This window comes from Equus caballus, chromosome 5 (genome assembly GCF_041296265.1).
Source record: "Equus caballus isolate H_3958 breed thoroughbred chromosome 5, TB-T2T, whole genome shotgun sequence".
Lineage (NCBI taxonomy): Eukaryota > Metazoa > Chordata > Mammalia > Perissodactyla > Equidae > Equus > Equus caballus.
In genome coordinates, this window is record NC_091688.1 from 32,075,623 (window position 1) to 32,093,959 (window position 18,337).

At 38.0% G+C, this 18,337-nt stretch overlaps 1 protein-coding gene across 2 annotated transcripts in view; it reads left to right on the forward strand.

The window, feature by feature from the left end:
- The first annotated feature begins 5,584 nt into the window (after positions 1 to 5,584).
- The window catches only part of SH2D1B (SH2 domain containing 1B), a 29,717-nt gene continuing 16,964 nt past the window's right edge, over positions 5,585 to 18,337 (forward strand). Inside the window, exon 1 of one of the 2 annotated variants that reach the window (XM_001492105.5) lies at positions 5,585 to 5,901. In XM_001492105.5, coding sequence (XP_001492155.2) covers positions 5,768 to 5,901 — 134 coding nt within the window. In that variant the 5' untranslated portion in view covers positions 5,585 to 5,767. The remainder of the gene's footprint in view (positions 5,902 to 18,337) is intronic. The other variant, XR_011438613.1, reaches the window with a different exon arrangement.

The window sequence follows — 18,337 nt, forward strand, 5'->3', positions numbered from 1 at the left end:
CAAAGGTCCAGACATCCCATCCAGACATAACATCATCCAGACAAGCAAAGGGACGTTTTCATCTGGGACTTCCTATACACGAACAATAATAGTAAACTAAGCCCTCACTGTGCCAGGCACACTAGGTATATATTCTCATTTAACCCTATCAATGACCTTATATGATAAACATCATGATTATCATCCCCATTTTCTGGAAAATGGAGGCACAGAAAGTTAACCACCCTGCACTACTTACCGAGTGGAGGAAGTAGAATTCAAATCCAGACTGCAGAGCTTGGTGCTGAACCACTACACCACCCTGCCCCTCACACAGCCAGTTCTGCCCTTAAAGTCATGGAGAGTCCAGAAACATTGGGGTTCCACCTTAGAACATGTTCAGTGAATGATGCTGGTGTGCTGAGTTAGCTGTTTGAGGACACAGAGTGCTATCTTCTAAAGGAAGACAGTCGCGGTAAAGTGGGAGGCCCTCCACTAGACAGTAAGACATCTTTTAAAAAGCGTAACACAAGCCCTCACCATGCTGCTGTGGTCAGTGGTGACCCTGCATCTTCCAGCGTTGACTTCCGCTCTATCCAGTTTCTTTTTTTCTTTTAAAGATTTTTCCTTTTTTCCCCTTTTCTCCCCAAAGCCCCCTGGTACATAGTTGTGTATTTTTAGCTGTGGGTCCTACTAGCTGTGGCATGTGGGGTGCCGCCTTAGCATGGCTTGATGAGCGGTGCCATGTCTGCGCCCAGGATCCGAACCTGTAAAACCCTGAGCTGCCGAAGTGGAGCGCGCGAGCTTAACCACTCGGCCCCGGGGGCCGGTCCCACTCTATCCAGTTTCTATATGACTTCTCATTCATGTAACCATGTAACTCATATTTAGCTTCATGCTCCCTTGGACTTGACAACAGAATTTTGCCTGTAAGGCTGGATTTATTTGCCATCTTTAATAGAAAATAAAAACAAATGGCAGCTAGCTTATGACAAAAGGGAAATGTATTAAAATGACAAAATAGCAAAGCGTAAGAGTGTAGCCAGACCTCAGAAATCACTGGATCCAGGAAATGAAAATCCATGAGGAACCTAAGTAGGATTGTCCCTCTTTTTTCTTTCTTCCTGTTTTAGTGAGATGTAATTGACACATAGCACTATATAACTTTAAGGTGTACAGCATAATGACTTGACTTACATATATTGTAAAATGATTATCACAATAAATTTAGTTAACATCCATCATCTCATGTGTAATAAGAAAAAGAAGAAAAAAAATGGTTTTTTCCTTGTGATGAGAACTTTTAGGATCTACTCTCTGAGCAACTTTCAAATATAGCACACAGCAGTGTTAACACAGTCATCATGTGCATTTTATCTCCAGTACTTCCTTATCTTATAACTAGCAATTTGAAATTTTTGACCACCTTCATCCAATTCCCCCACTTCCCACCTCTGGTAACCAATCTGATCTCTTTTCATATGAGGGTTTTTTTTAGATTCCACATGTAAGTGAGATCATACAGTATTTGTCTTTCTTCGCCTGACTTATTTCACTTAGCAAAATGCCTTCAGGGTCCATCCATGTTGTCACATATGGCAAGATTTCCTTCTTTTTTATGGCTGAATAGGATTCCATTTCTTTATCCATTCATCTGTTGATGGACACTTAGATTGTTTCCATGTCTTGGCTATTGTAAATTATGCTGCAATGAATATGGGGGTGGAGATATCTCTTCAACATAGTGATTTCATTTTCTGGAGATATATACTCAGAAGTGGAATTGCTGGATCATATGGTAGTTCACTTTTTAATTTTCTAAATTACCTCCATATTGTTTTCCATAGTGGCTGCACCAATTTATAATCCCAGCAACAGTGCACAGGGATTCCCTTTTCTCCACATCCTTGCCAGCACTTATCTTTTGTCTTTTTGATGATAGCCATTCGAACAGGTGTGAGGTGATATCTCATTGTGGTTTTGATTTGCATTTCCCTAATGATTAGTGATGTTGAGCATCTTTTCATGTACCTGTTGGCCATTTGTATATCTTCTTTGGAAAAATGTCTAGTCAAGTCCTTTCCCCATTTTTAAATTGGATTATTTGCTTTTTGGCTATTGAGTTGTGTGAAGTCTTTATATATTGGATATTAACTCCTTATCAGAGATATGATTTGCAAATGTTTTCTCCCATTCAGTGGGTTGCTTTAGTAGGACTATCTCTTGACTCTGCTTTTCTCTATGAGTCTACTTCATTCTTCATTTTGTGGACCAGTTCTCTCCCTTCTCCTGGTCACTGGGTGGTATAAGGCCACCAGTTCACAGTACAACAATGTACCCATTGTACAGCCATCCCTAGAAAATTCATTTCCATTCTTATTTCCTTCCTCTCCCCAATCCCCTGCACCTCTCTGTTTCTTCCTTTCCTCATTCCCTCCAAATTCCTCCGTGAGGGTCTGTGATTAGCCCATCTTGAGTCAGGGGCCTACCTTTGGTCCAATTAACCATGGCTAGAGGGATAGGGTCATGTTCTACAACAATGGCAGCAGGCTTTGATTTCTATGGATGAGAGAAAGGGGATCCATGTGAGAAATTAAGAATGTTGCTGTGTATTGTGCAGCTATTCTCAGAGGTGACATGGGATCAGAATAACATGACAATGGAAGGATTTTTTATTATGAAAAATGTTCAAGACATACAAAAATAGAGACATTAATATAATGAACCCCATACACCATCACCCAGCTATGGATATTTACTCACGTAAGCACAATGCCGTGACCACACCTAACAAAATCAACAATAATTCCTTGGTATCATCTAATATCCAGTCAACATTTAAATTTCCCCAGTGGCAGGAAACTTTTGTATTTGATTTTTTTCAAACCAGAATCCACACAAGATCCCCATGTTGTATTGGTTTTATGCCTCATAAATCTCTCTTAACCTCAAGCAGTCCTCGCCCTACTATCTGACTCAGTTTTTCATGACACTGATGTATGAAGAAACCACATTTGTTGTCCTATTGAATGTCCCACATACTGGATTTGTCTGTCTGCTTCCTCATGAGGGTCCCATATGTGGAAGTTAGTTATAACTTTTTCAAGTTCAACTTTTTTTGAAAGTACATTCCACAGTGGTGCTGTGTGTTTCCTGCCCCATCAAATTGGTAGGCATTCAATGTCTGGTGTCCTACCATTAAACTTGCTAAGATTGATCATTGGGTTTAGGTGGTGACAGCTTGATCTTTCCTTTGTAAAGACCATTATCAAACATTTGCCTAAAGTTTTTACCCATTGACTAGCTTTGCTTGAATTATTTATTACAAAATGGAACTAAGATGATTCTATCAGTGGGTAGATGAATATGTAAATTTGCTAGATATTGCCAAACTCTCCTCCATTGCTGTTGTAACTGTTTTGTATTCCAGCCAACATTGTATAAGATGTCATTCTATTTCACCCCAGCATGACCAACCCAGTGTGTTTTCAAACTTTTGATTTGCACCAACATAATAGATGAGAGATGTTATCTCAGTATGTATTTAATTTGCATTTTTCTTATCTTGAGTAAGGATCAGGGGATTGGGTTTTGACACAGAAAAAAAGGCATTAAAGCCCCTGTGATAATAAAGGTGTTGAACATGCACTCAATTATTTCCTCCCTTGTGTCAAAAAATATCCTCTCATCAAGCTTGGCACCCATTTTCCTCTTTTGTCAATAAAAATTCTCTCCTGAACTGCCATCATTCCCAGGAAATTAAATAGTGAATTGCCCAATGCCACGCAAGAGAAATTGGGATTTGAAAGCACATCTCTCTGATAACAAGTCCCTTGATTAGTGTCACTCCATGACGCTCCATTACACCAACAGAAGAGCAATGGGACTTCCAAGGAAGAACAAAAATCTCCTACAAAGAAGTTCAGTGTAAGACAGATCTCCAAGAGTGGGTAGACAGCTGGGAAACCAGCAAGATGCAACAACGATCGGGGTTAAGAAAGCATTAAGAGAAGTAAGGATGATTCACGAGCACACAGTTCTCTTTTTACAGATATATATTTGAGATACGTACCAATTCCTGTAAATATTTGCACAAGGCAGTTGAATAGGGAGAGAAATTTACATACAGTTGAAAGGCCTAGGAGGAAATGGGGAGATGTTGGTCAAAGGGCACAAACTTCCACTTTTAGATGAATAAGTTCTGGGAATCTAACGTACAGAATGATGATGATAGTTAACAATACTGTCTTATATACTTGAAAGTTGTTAAGAGAGTAGATCTTAAACGTTCTCATCACAAAAAAGAAATGGTAGTTATGGGACAAGATGGAGATGTCAGCTACTGTTATGGTGGTAATCATTTTATAATGTATAAGTGTATCAAATCAACACATTGTACACCCTAAACTTACATAATGTTATGTGCAATTATATCTCAATAAATCTGGGGGGGGAAAAGGCCTTGGAAATTACTCTTAGGGTTAACTCTGACCCTCAGATAACAGAAACTATCTTTCCCAAGAATATCAGTTGATCGAGGTAGAAAAGTCTCAGGAGAAAAAAAAAAAAGGAATTTTCTCATAAACATCAGTTTGTCTACCGGGTGCCAAGTGTCTCTGGCTGGATAGACTTTTCTTGGTCTCTCTTCATGTGGAAGATCACTGCTGTCCTCCAGGGTGAGAACTTCAAAGGACCTGAAGGTTTTCAAACCCAAGCCTAATATCCCCTTTTCTTCCACCCAGAGAAGCATCCTTGCACTAACTTTGTATACCCAGATAATCCCTCCCACCTGCACTGGCTCCTTCCCCAAAAGGCACAATTCTAGAGAAGGTTAACAGCCTTTGTTTACCTGTGGCTAGAGCTTTAACCAAGGAATGGCCTGTCCTCTCCCATAGTGTCTAATTGCTTTCTATTTCCATTGACATCTGCCATTTTTCATGTCATTTGACCCATGGACATCCTATCTTTCCAACTGTCCCATCGTGTCTGGACATGTCTAGATTCATTCTTCATCTAAATGCTTTTTTTGTTTTTTTTAAAGATTGGCACCTAAGCTAACAACTCTTGCCAATCTTTTTTTTATTTCCCTGCTTTTACTCTCCAAATCCCCCCAGCACATAGTTGTATATTTTAGTTGTGAGTCCTTCTACTTGTGTCATGTGGGACGCCGCCTCAACATGGCCTGATGAATGCTGCCATGTCCGCGCCTAGGATCCAAACCATAGAAACCCCGGGCTGCCAACAGGGAGTGTGTGAACTTAACCACTCGGCCACGGGGCCAGCCATTCTGAACACTTTTCGGACACCTGTTCTGAGCTAAGCATAGCATAATCATAGGCAGCTTCGGCAGAAAATGGGCACGTATTTCAGCAAAATCAGTGATGTGCTCCATGGAAGGGACAGCAGTAGCCAGAAAAGGTGAAAACTGGTGATTTAGGGTGATTTAGGGTGATAGCACAGCGCTGGGGAGCCTGACTTCAGCGCCACAGCCTGAGCCACAAACCTCACTCCTTCTACTGTGTACTCAAACATGCTCTCAGCCACTTCTGTGAGTCACACTTGGGCCATTTATAGGCTGAAAAGTCTTGGTCACTTTATCACCCCCACCCTTCTCATTTCCTGAATCTTGCAGAATTGGTGGAGTCTCACAGAACAACTTCAGGTTTCCCACCAGTCAGAGGAGAAAGAGGTACTTCCACAGGCCCCATTAGGCCAGCTGCCTTCGCCTCCCATCTCAGAATCGTCCCTGGACTTGGGGCTGAATTTCAGGGATACGAGAGGGCTCTCCATGGATCTGCCTTATTACCATGGTCCTCTGTCCAAGCGAGACTGTGAGACCTTGCTGCTCAAGGAAGGGGTGGATGGCAACTTTCTATTAAGAGACAGCGAGTCTGTGCCGGGAGTCCTGTGCCTCTGCGTCTCGTGAGTAACCTCTTCTTCTACATGTTTGAAACCTTTTACTGAATGTAGTAATGGCAACCAAATGGAAAGGAAATTGTATTTCACTCTGACCTTGCTGTCCAAACGAACAGAGTGAGAAATAGCTAGACGCTGCGAGGAGGGGATGGAGGGAATGTGTCTGTCTATGCTCCTGCACCTGCCCTTCTCCCCCTGGCACAAATGCCACACGTGGAGACTCTCTGGAGCAGCCAGAGTGGGGGTGGTGAGTGGAAGGGCTGCAGGAAGCATGGGAGCTGAGGAGGAATGCACAGAAGGTAGCCGCCACGTGAAAAAGGTCCGGTCCCATAGAAGTAGGTTTATTTGGTGTGGAAAAGGCTAGGAACCCTTTATGAAATTTCAATCTGAAAGAACAAGTTTTTACATGTATTCTGCTGGCTCCACTTGCAATACTTAAAATACTAATAACACTTCAAATTTTCTTAGGTTTCTAAAGGGCTTCACACACATCATTTCCTTTCGCCCTTCTTGTGGTCTATCAAGGCAAGGATAAGCAGTCCCCATTTTACAGATGAAGAAACAGAGAGTTGGAGCTCTCAAACGACTTGCTTGTGTTAAAATTCATCTGGCATTTCCAAAGGTCTGGGCTAGGTATGAACTTTCAGGCCAGAGTATCAGAGCCACCCTGCCGAAGGAACTTGTTTAGCCCAGTTTAGAAAGCAATTTCGAATAGATAGCAGTAGGAATCTACTCTCGTGAAGTATTCTCCTCTTTTAGAGAAGACTGAACTTTTTCTTCTAGCGGTTATAGGAATTAAAACTCAAATGTCTCTGTGGATGCACTTCAGGGCTTCTTAGTCTTAGAGAGCTATGAGGACAAATCAAAAGAATAAGGAGATACCATTTTTGCCTATTCAATGGGCAAGAGTTAAAACAACGAAAATACCCAGATATAATTAGAGTGCTGGGAAGTAGACAGCATTGCACACGCTAATGTGGCCTCTTTGGATGGTAATGTGGCCAAAATGCAATATGCATGGATATAACCTTTGACCCAAAATTTCACTAATAAAAACCTATCTTGTAGTTATGACTGCACAGTATGTGCAAATTGGCATTAACAAGATTGGGCAAATCTGCATGTGGTATGAAAAACCTCTAAGATCTATTGTTGTGTGAAAAAGGCAAGATGCAAAGTTTGATCTCATTTGTGTGAAAAAAAACAGATGCCTATATCCTTGTAAATTCATATAAAATTTTTAGAAGGTTTGTAAGAAACTTATAATGGTGGTTACAGCTAGGAATTTAGATGGAGTGAGTTAGGGAAAGGGTTCTTTTCATTTGATAACTTTTTTGCACTGTTTAAATGTTTTATATGTGCCCGTATTACTTTTGTGATTTAAAAAATGTTTACAAAAATGTAGTGAATTCCTACTATTTATTCAAACTCTGTGCTGAGGCCGGGAATCTTCTAAGGAGATTCCAATACGGCACTTGCAATTTTTTTCAAGGGGATCCAAAACATGTAAATAAAGAAAATAAGGCTAAAGTATAAATTTCAGGAGACAGTTTTATACAAACTCAAGGATGGAAGAAATGGGCAGAAGAACCTTCTTAGAGGAGGTGGAGTTTGAGCTGGGACTTAAAGAGTAGATAAGATTTGGTCACTTGGAAACTGGATGGAAAGCACCTTAGGGAAGAAAGGAGGCAGGAAAAGAGGCCTAGACACAGGATCTTTGAAAGCACATACGAATCGTGCAGGGTTCTGGAAAGGTAGTTTGGAAACCCACTTTTGGAAAAGCAGGTTTATAATCTTATGGGGTCTTAAAAAAATGATTCTGTAGTTAAGAGGGAAACATGGATGGTTTCGGAGCAGGGAAATGACAAGACTGGTGCTGAGTTTTAGGAACTGCCGTCTGGTATTGAGAAGGTACTGAAGCTGGCAGGTGATGGCCATGCAGGCTGTTGTGTCTCTGGCTGGGAGACAGTGAGAACTAACTATGGTGGGGCAAGTAGTGGGAAGAAGAAAGAAGAAGTTGCAAGGGTGTGACCTTGACCTAGATCTCAGGGTGGGTCGTCCATTTTGGGGTTCTCTTTAAAAACTGACATTTATTCTCAACTGTTCTGTGGTACATCGACTAGTTTATATAGTCATCTAAAGCAAAAGTCACTAAGAAATGTAAAAATAATAATAATAATAAATCAAATAAGGAGGCAAGAATAAATATTTGTTGGGCACCTGCATGTGATCAAGCCTCACTTCCTTCCCGCCCATGTCACGGAAAGAAAGACAAAATGTCAGGAACCCTCAGGTTTAAGGCTCAGGTCAAATGACCTCCTTGTGAAATTTTACCACACAGATCAGTACAGACCACCCAATTCTAGTTGCTCAACAACTATTTAAAGTCCCTCCTCTGCCAGGCACTATGCTAGATACTCACTTGGTGCCTTCAACTCAGCTCAGAGCCTAGTGGGCACGATGAAAGGTGATCGGACACTGTGATGCGTGGGACAACTGTAATGACTGATCTCATCAGGGCAACTTCCTTGCTTTCACAGACCTACATACAAGAACTATAGGAAAGTTAGAAATGATGGAAGGAAGTCAAAGAGTTGGCCTAGCGGCATATACTGCTGACCAGAAAGCTATGTAGTAGCCACAGACAGGAAATATTATCTGATCTTATAGCATGATAAAGCTTCTAGAAAACACAAATGTGCAAAATGCTGTCTGTGTAGCGTGACTTCACGGGTGTCAGAAGTTGGACCTGGGTCTGCCTTTATAATCAGTACAGTCAAAGTGAAGTAGATGTTAGGGGATGTATGGGATTCGTCTGCAGCGTGAAGATAAAGCAGAGACTTTCTATAGCCATAGGGAGACTGCACATAAGAAGACCCTGAACCCTGACTTACTGCATGTCCTCACTGGGTAGGAAACAGCAATAGAAAGAATGAGTGGAAGAGATCTTGAGAGTCATTTCCAGCTCTCAGATTCTGAGCTCTTTGGAAAGACTCTAGAGTTCAGAAAGAAAAAAATAATTCAATTTTTTTTGTGGTTTTAGAAAAATCAAATGCAGAGAAAGGACAAAAAAGAAAGCAGAAATTATCTCAATCTCACCACTCATAAATCACCATTTCTGATATTTCAGCACACATATCTCCAGACTGCTCTCCATGCGTGTGCGTGTATAAGCAAATAATGTACATAAATGGTTCATTTTACATGATGGGCTGTTGTTTCTGATGTATTCTAGGTAACTTTCCACATCGAAGAAAGCCAATACACATCATCCTTTCATGATTGCTTAGTATTTTATTGATTGGATATATAATAATTTATAGATAATTATACATTTAGGTTATTTCCAATTTTGTCCAATGGACCCAATGTAATTTGAGACAACTAACATTTTTGTACTTACATCTTTGAAAGTTTGCCCAAATCTCTCCTTAGGATAAAATCCTAGATGTTTTAACGTTTCTACACACATTGACAAATTAGTACAACAAAAGGTTGTACCAACGCACACCACGATCAAGACCAGTGAGAAGGCCAGAAGTCAAAAGTCTTAAAACATTCTTTATTGCCTTGGGTTCCCCATTGTGTCATGGCACGGAAAAATGCAGAATACATAGTTGACATCACAGGGCACAGTCAATTCCATTCCTTCAACTGATCTTTTGAAGTTTGGTTAAGATAAAACTAAAAACTGGAACGTGAGTAAGTTTCCCCACAATGCTGGTCACAGTGTGAGACGAACTGCTCATCTGTGATGTTTATGAACCGAGCAAGAGTTCAGAGATCCTTACACAGCACTTCGCTTAACAACCGTTTACAAGGCTAAACCCTGTTGGAAAGAATAAAACAACTCAAAGATAAATAGAAACTTAGAAGACCTGTATTCCAACCTTTTCAAATCCTAACTGAAAATGTAACGGCATAGATTTAAATATGGTCCTTATAAGCCCTGTATATTTCTCACATCTTAAATGGGGTTGAAGCTGTCCACAGGATAACCAAAAAGGTAGGCAATTTAATACACCAAGTACTATAAACCTGACAAATGATTGAGCGACTCTCTGGATCTCATTCCTTGCTGTCGCGTCCAGAGACATCATCTACTGTATGTTATCTCACACTGGGGTCAAACCACCACATATTTACTGAAGACCTAACAGCAAATACAGGAAACACTTTTTTCTGTCTAGTGCCAAAAACCAACCATGAAAACAGCCAAAGCCGTATGTGTAATATGAATGTAAATTTGGTTTGTATATTAGAGCAAAAATAAATTCCATTTATATGCTTGTTTATGTCATGAATTATGTTTACAGCTTTATTGAGGTATCATTGACATAAAATGAAAAGAGGACAATTCAATGCATTTTGACATTTGTACACACCTGTGAAACCCTCACCACAGCCTAAATAATGAAGATATCCATGACCTCCAAAACTCACCTTGCACCTTTTTTAATCTCTCCTTACCACACGTCCCACCCACCCCCTAGACCCCAGGCCACCGTGTGCTTTCTGGCACTATAGATTAATATATATTTTCCAGAATTTACTATAAGTCAAATTATAAAGTGGTAGTGTTTTTGTCCGACTTCTTTCATTCAGAATAATTATTTTGAGATTCATCTATGTATTATGCATCAGTTACGTATTGCTGGGTAGTATTCCATTGTAGGGATAAAGCACAATTTGTTTACTCACTCATAGCTATTACAACTAAACTTGCTATGAATATCTGTGACCCAGTCTTGCAGACATCTGTTTTCATTTCTCCTGGGTAAATAAGTAGGAGCGGAATGGCTGAGCCATATGTTCAATGCAGGTTTATATTTTTAAGAAAGTACCAAACTGTTTTCTAAAGTGATTGCACTATTTTACATTCCCACTGGCATTGTGAGTTCTGACGGCTCTACACCCTCACAACCACCTTGTATGGCCTTTTTAATTTTAGCCATAAATATTAATAATACGATGATATAGGGGTATTTAATTGTGGTTTTAATTTACATTTTGCTAATGACTAACGATACTGAGTATTTTTTCATACACTTATTGGCCATCCATAAAGCTTCTTTGATGAAGTGTGTGTTCAAATATTTTGCCCATTTAAAAGTCGTGGGGCCAGCCTGTAGCGCAGCAGTTAAGTTCGCATGTTCTGCTTCGGCGGCCCAGGGTTCGCCGGTTCAGATACCGGGCGCGGACATGGCACTGCTTGGCAAGCCATGCTGTGGTAGGCGTCCCACATATAAAGTAGAGGAAGATGGGCACGGATGTTAGCTCAGGGCTAATCTTCCTCAAAAAAAAAAAAAAAGAATCTGAAAGTTGTATTTTCTTATTTGTTTTCTCACTGAGTCGATGATTCTTTATATATTTTGAATGTAAGTTCTTTATGTGATAGGTGGTTTGTGAATATTTTCTACTATGTTGTGACTTGTCTTTTCATCCTCTTAACTGTATATTTCAAAGAACAGAGGTTCTTAATTTTAATGAAGCCCAATTTATCAATTTTTTCTTTTATGGATTGTGATTTTTGTATTGTATCCAATAAATTACTGCCTATCACAAAAAGATTTTTTCCTTTATTTTCTTCGAGAGTTTGTTTTTTTCTTTTAAAGATTGGCACCTGATCCAACATCTGTTGCCAATCCTCTTTTTTTTCCTTCTTCTTCTCCCCAGAGCCCCCCAGTGCATAGTTGTATATTCTAGTTGTAGGTCCTTCAGGTTGTGCTATGTGGGGTGCCGCCTCAGCATGGCTACATGAGTGGTGTTAGGTCCGTGCCTAGGATCTGAACGGGTGAAACCTTGGGCCGCTGAAGCGGAGCACGTGAACTTAACCGCTTGGCAACAGCCCCTCCTCTAGAGTTTTCTTGTTTTAGGTTTGACATTTATTGTAGCCCATTCTGATCTAATTTTTGTATCTGTGGTAAGGTTAGGGTTGAAGTTCATTTTATGAAGTATGCCTACCTAATTGTTCTAGCTCATTTGTTGAAAAGATTATTCTCTCTCCCAAAGACTTACTTTGGTGCTTTTGCAAAAAAATCTATTGACCATATAAGTTTGTATCTATTTTTAAGCACTTACCATTAATCTTTTTTCCTATCTTTATGCAAATTCTATATTTTATTGATTACTATCACTTTATAACAAGTCTTTAAAACAGACAGTGTAAGTCTCCCAACTTTTTCAAGATTATTTTGGCCATCCTAGGTCCCTTTCATTTCCATACGTGTTTTAGAGTCTGCTTATCAACTATCATAAAAACAAGCACAATGGGAATTAGATTGAGACTGTATGAATCTATAGATCAATTTGGGGAGAACTGACAGGAATCTTGATCCTTCTATCCATGAACATGGTTTAATCTCTCCATTTAATTTAGGTCTTTTAAAATTTCTCTCAAAAATGTTTTGTGACAGGTCTTGTAACATTTTTTGTCAAATTTATCCCTAAGATTTCACATGCTTGATGTTATTTTAAATAATGTTTTCATTTCACTTTCAACTTATTCAGTGCAAGTAAATAGAAACACAATTGATTTTTGTATGTGGAACTTGTATCTTGAAACCTTGCTAAACTCACTGTTAGTCTAGTTGCTTTTTTGTAGAGTCCATATGATTATGTACAAGCCATCTGCAATTAAAGATGGTTGTACTTCTTCCATTTCAATCTTTCTATTCCATTCTTTTTTCTTGCCTTGTTGCACTAGCTAGGACTTCCAGAACAATGTAGAATAGAAGTGATGAGTGCAAAAATACTTGTCATTTCCCCATTTGGGGGTAAAATTATTCAGTCTCTTACCATTAACTATGAATTTAGCCCCTCTATTCCTATTCGAGCTGAGATTTTTTATCAGGAAAGTATACAAGTTTGTCAAATGCTTTTTCTGCATCAACTAAGATGGTAGTATGAATTTTTGCTTTTTAGTCTGTTAACTAATCTTTTCTTTTTTTTAAAGATTCCATGTATAAGTGATATCATGCAATATCTGTCTTTCTCTGTCTGGCTTGTTTCACTTAGCATAATGCCATCAAGTTCCATCTATGTTGTCACAAGTGGCAAGATTTCCTTCTTTCTCATGATTGAATAATATTTCATTGTGTGTATGTGTGTGTATATACATATATATACATATACACATATATATGTATATATAAGTATATACATATATATGTATATATATACATACCTCACTTTCTCTATCCATTCACTGTTGATGGACACTTAGGTTGTTTCCATATCTTGGCTATTGTGAATAATGTTGCAATAAACATAGGATTACATTTTTCATTCCCTTTGAATATAAACTCAGAAGTGGAATAGCTGGATCCTATGATAGTTCTATTCTAATTTTTTAAGGAACATCTATGCTGTTTTCCATAGTGGCTGCACCAATTTGCATTCTACCCAACAGTGCACGAGGGCTCCCTTTTCTCCACGTCCTCTCCTACACTTATTTCTTGTCTTTTTTATAATAACCATTCTGACAGGTGTAAGGTGATATCTCATTGTGGTTTTGATTTGCATTTCCCTAATGATTATTGATGTTGAATATCTTTTCATGTGCCTGTTGGCCATCTGTATGGCTTCTTTGGAAAATTGTCTATTCAGATCCTCTGCCCATTTTTTAATTGTATTGTTTGTTTTTTAACTATTGACTTATATGTGTTCTTTATATATTTTGGATATTAACCTCTTATCAATTATATAATTTGCAAACATTTTCTCCCATTCAGTAGGTTGCTATTTCATTTTGTTGATGGTTTCCTTTGCTGTGCAGAAGATTTTTAGTTTGATGTAGTTTGATGTTGATTTTTACTTTTGGTGTCATATTAAATAAATTATTGCCATTACTGATGTCAAGGAGCTTGTCTCCTATATTTTCTTCTAGGAGCTACTCAATCAATATTCACTGATTTTCAAATGTTAAAGCAATCTTTAAATTTATCCTGAGATAAATCCCACTTGATTGTTATGCATATCTTTTTATAAACTAGTTGATCTGATATGCTAAAATTTTGATAAGAATGATTGTATCTATGTCATGGGGAATATAATCTGTATCTTTACTGTTTTAAATGTCTATATCTGGTTTTCTTATCAAAGAAATGCTAGCCTCATAAAATAAGTTAGGAGTGCTCTCTCTTTAATTTTCCGAAAGAGTTTGTTTACATTTGGAGTTATTTCTTCCTTGAATGTTTAGTAGAAGGCATCAGTAAAGCCAATGGGTCTTGAATTTTCTTTGTGGGAAAGTTTTTAACTACAAATTTAATCTATTTAATAGACATAAGTTTATTCTGTCTATTTCTTTTTGAGTGAGGTTTGTTAGTTTGTGTTTTCAAGTAATTTCTACGTCATTGATATCAAATAAAACATTGTCAATTTTATTTATCCTCTCAAAGAATAGCTTTTGTTTTTATTAATTTTCTGTGTTTTTCTCATTTATAGTTCAACAATCTTTAAAAATTATTTCCCTTCTTATGCTGATTTTCTTTCTACATGTACTGTCAATTATTTATATGAGGGTGCTGAGGTTTCTGATTATAATCCTGCATTTATCTGTTTCTTCCAGTAGTTTATCAGTTTTGCATTATGTATTTTGAAACAAACATTTAGGTGCATAAACATTTAGTACTGTTATATCTTCTTGATGAATTGACCCCTTTGTCTTAAAAAAAAAAAAGACACTTCTCTATCCCCAATTATAGTCTTTGCTCTGAAATCAACTTTATCTGATATTGCCAACTTTCTTTTTATTAGTGTTGATGTATTTTTCACATCAATTAACTTTTAACCTATTTGAGTCTTTTTTACATCAGGTCCCTTATGGAAATCATACACTTGAGTCTTACTTTTTCATACAATTTGACAGTATCTTCCCTTTAATAGGAATGTTTAGATGATTTGTATCTAATGCAATTGTTGATATGATTAAGTTTAAATTTACCATCTTGGCATTTATTTTGTATTTGTCACATCTGTTCTTTGTTTCCCTTTTCCTCTTTTTCTGCCTACTTTTGGATTGATTGAACATTTTTTTGTATTTCCAAATTCTCACTTTTGTGGGCTTGCTAGCTATAATTCTTTGCTTTTTAGTAGTTTATTTAGTATTTATAGTATGCCTGTTTAATGTGTCATAGCCTATATTTAAGTAATACTATACCACTTTACCTATAGTATAAGAACATCACAATAATATCCTTTCATTTCTTCCACACTCTAATCAAGCCTTTGTGCTATTATTGTCATGCATTTTATTTCTGTATATTTTATTAATCCTATAGTAGATTGTTATTATTTTTGCTTTAAGCAAGCAATTACCTTTTAAAGTGATTTTAAATATAAGAAAAAATATGTTTTCTTTATCCACATTTTTACCATTTCTGGTAATCTTCATTCCTTTGTGTGTACCAGGGTTTCTCAATCTTGGCACTATTGAAATTTTGGGTCAGATAATTCTTTGTTGAGGGGAATGCCGTGTGCAATTTGTGATGACCAATAATATCTCTGGACATTGCAAAACGTCCCTCTATGGGAAAGAATCACTCCTGGTTGAGAACCACTGGTGTAGATCCAGATTTCCATCTGGTACCATCTTTCCATCTGCCTAAAGGACTTCCTATGACTCTTCTTGTAGCGCATCTCTACTAGCATAAATTAGTTCAGCTTCTGTGCATTTGAAAATGTCTTCTTTTCACTTTCAGTTTTTGAAAGATTTTCTCCCGATATAGATTTCTAGGTTGACAATTTTTTCTTTCAATCCTGTGAAGATTTTGCTCCACTATGTCCTGACTTGCATTGTTTCTGATAAGAAGTTTGCTGTAATTCTTATGTTTGTTCTTCTGTAGGTATGTATCTTTTTTTCCTCGACTGCTTTTAAGATTTTCTTTTTATCATTAGTTTTAAGCAATTTGATTTTGATGTAGCTTTGTGTCATTTCCTTTGTGTTTCTTGAGTTTGGGGTGCATTGAATTTCTTGGATATGTGGGTTTATAGTTTTCATCGAACTTAGAAAATTTTTGTCTGTTATTTCTTTAAATACTTTTTCTGTTTCCACTTTAGGGATTCTGATTACAGGTTATTTAGGCTACTCAAAGTTGTTCTACAGCTCACTGGTTTTCAATTTATTGTTTCCGTCTTTTTTTCTCTCTGATTTTCATTTTGGGTAGTTTCTATTGCTTTGCCTTCAAGTTCACTAGTTTCTTCTGTAATGTGAAATTTGCTGCTAATCCCATCCAGTATGCTTAATCTTGGACAACGTAGTTTTTACGTCTAGAATTTCAATTTAGCTGTCTCTTTGATGTCTTCCATGTTTCTACTTAACAAGCTCTATCTTTCCTCTACATTCTTGAACATCCAAGATAATTTTAATAACTGTATTAATGTCCTTATCTACCCAGATGGAGCCTAATGATCTCCCTGAGTTGATGAGATAGAGCTAGGAGTCCAGGAAGGCCAAGGCACCTGGAGTTTATGAGAGGAGAATACAGAAGAGAACGAGCTCCAGAGATCTACAAAGAGGTTCCTTGAATCTTCAGCTTAGTGCTGAATATCCCGTGTCTGTGAGGAATGTATCCAAGGTGGGGTAAAAAAAAAATCACCCAAAAGGAGCCAAGGGAAGAAATTCTGGAGCTTACACTGATCTCAAAGTAGTTATTTTCTCAGCAAATGAGAAGAAATCTCATACTTCATGGGCATCAGTTAGAGTACTCGAAGGATATTGACTCAGTAGTGGAACAGGATTAACTCTAGATTCAAGGCTGCTCTTGTCTCATCTCATAGAGCTTTAAAACCAGCCCCTAAAAGAGCAGACTATTTCTAAGGAGCTTAACTGAATCCCAGAACAAAGTTCAAGAATATTTATAGGAATACAGAAATATCCAGCATCAGATAAGGTAAAATCCACTATGTCTGGCCCCCAATCAAAATTTACCAGGTATGAATAGAGGCAGGAAATACAATCCATAATGAGGAGAAATGTTAATAGAAACAGACCTAGAAATGAACCAACATCATATTTTATAGGATATTATGATAATGAAGGTCCTTCTGGGTTGTTTCATGCCAGAGAAAGAGAAACGACACATCTTTGATGTAAAGCCATGACTGTGTACTGCCGTTCCTGCCATCAAATGAAGGCAAACTGGTTCTGACTATCTTGCCATTAGGAACTTTAGCTAGCTATCTAGACAGCTTGCTTTTATTTGATCTACAGCAAATCTTTTCCTATATCTAGGTGCCAGAACTGTGATTATTTTATCCACAAAAAGAAGCACATTTGGAACTGCAGCTGTAAACACAATAATCTTTGTTTGAGGTTATAATAATTCACAGTAATTCTCCAAGACACATTTGGTGTTTGCACTGGTGAAATAAATGAGTTAAATGAGAATGTGGTAGGAATTAACACAATGCATATTTCTTGATTTTAATAGTGTCTTTAGTACAGAAATTTCTTTCAGGAATGTGAAATTGCTTTTAGTTTACTTTCTTGACAGATGAGGCCAGTTGTAGGAGCTTCTTCTTACTACAATAGTCATCATTCTATGAATCAGAGAAACAATTAAAAGATTCTCCCAATTTCTAAGTGCATAACTACATTCTGGAACTTTGGAAATAACCATAGGATTGTCCTTTGGTCCCACTGGATCTATTTGAAATGGACTCAGGCAAAGATTTCTTCTATCATCTGACTCTCACAAGTTCTGCCTCTGAACTGGTGGACCATGGGAACATTTGGGGTCTCCAGGGATCAGTGTCAGCTCAGAGCTAGTATCAAATAACTCTCAAAAATATTGGGTATTATTCCTTGTCGCAGTACGCACTGCCGCTGGTTAATGCTGCAGGTTCTTCTGGGAAAGTCTTGGAGAAGAGTGGTCATATTCCTTTCAAATCCAGCATCCCTTTCAAAAGGGCTCTGGGCCTGTGAACAGGATGAAGTATGTAAATTGGGTAAGAGATGCAAGAATCCCTAGTATGTGATTCAAGGCAGGGTTCTGCCACCAGACATAGACATTCTCTCTCTGCATTTATATCAAACAGCACTTTAGGTTGCCCTTCTCTTCCATGCCTTGGAATCAAGTGAATCTATTAGACATCAACACAGATCCTTGTAGAGCAAACTGCTCTTATACTGTTACATCCCTCTGGCTTCTCATGATACTTGTGACCTCTTTGTCTCTCATTTGGGTGCTAACACCTGACTGCTACTATTCCTGGGTCCCATTATTTCCATTGAAATCAAGGCACCCAATTCCATTGCAGAATTTCCCACTGTCAACCCCAGCTCATAGCAGGTAGCTACAGGTTTTAAAGACACTGGTGCTCTCCTCACTATGTATTTTTTAGTGCATCATGAAGATGCTGTCCTTCAGACACCTAGGCGGGGGGGGGGGGGGGGTGAGAAATGACTAAGCAGTTTCCATAAATAGATTCATCACAACAT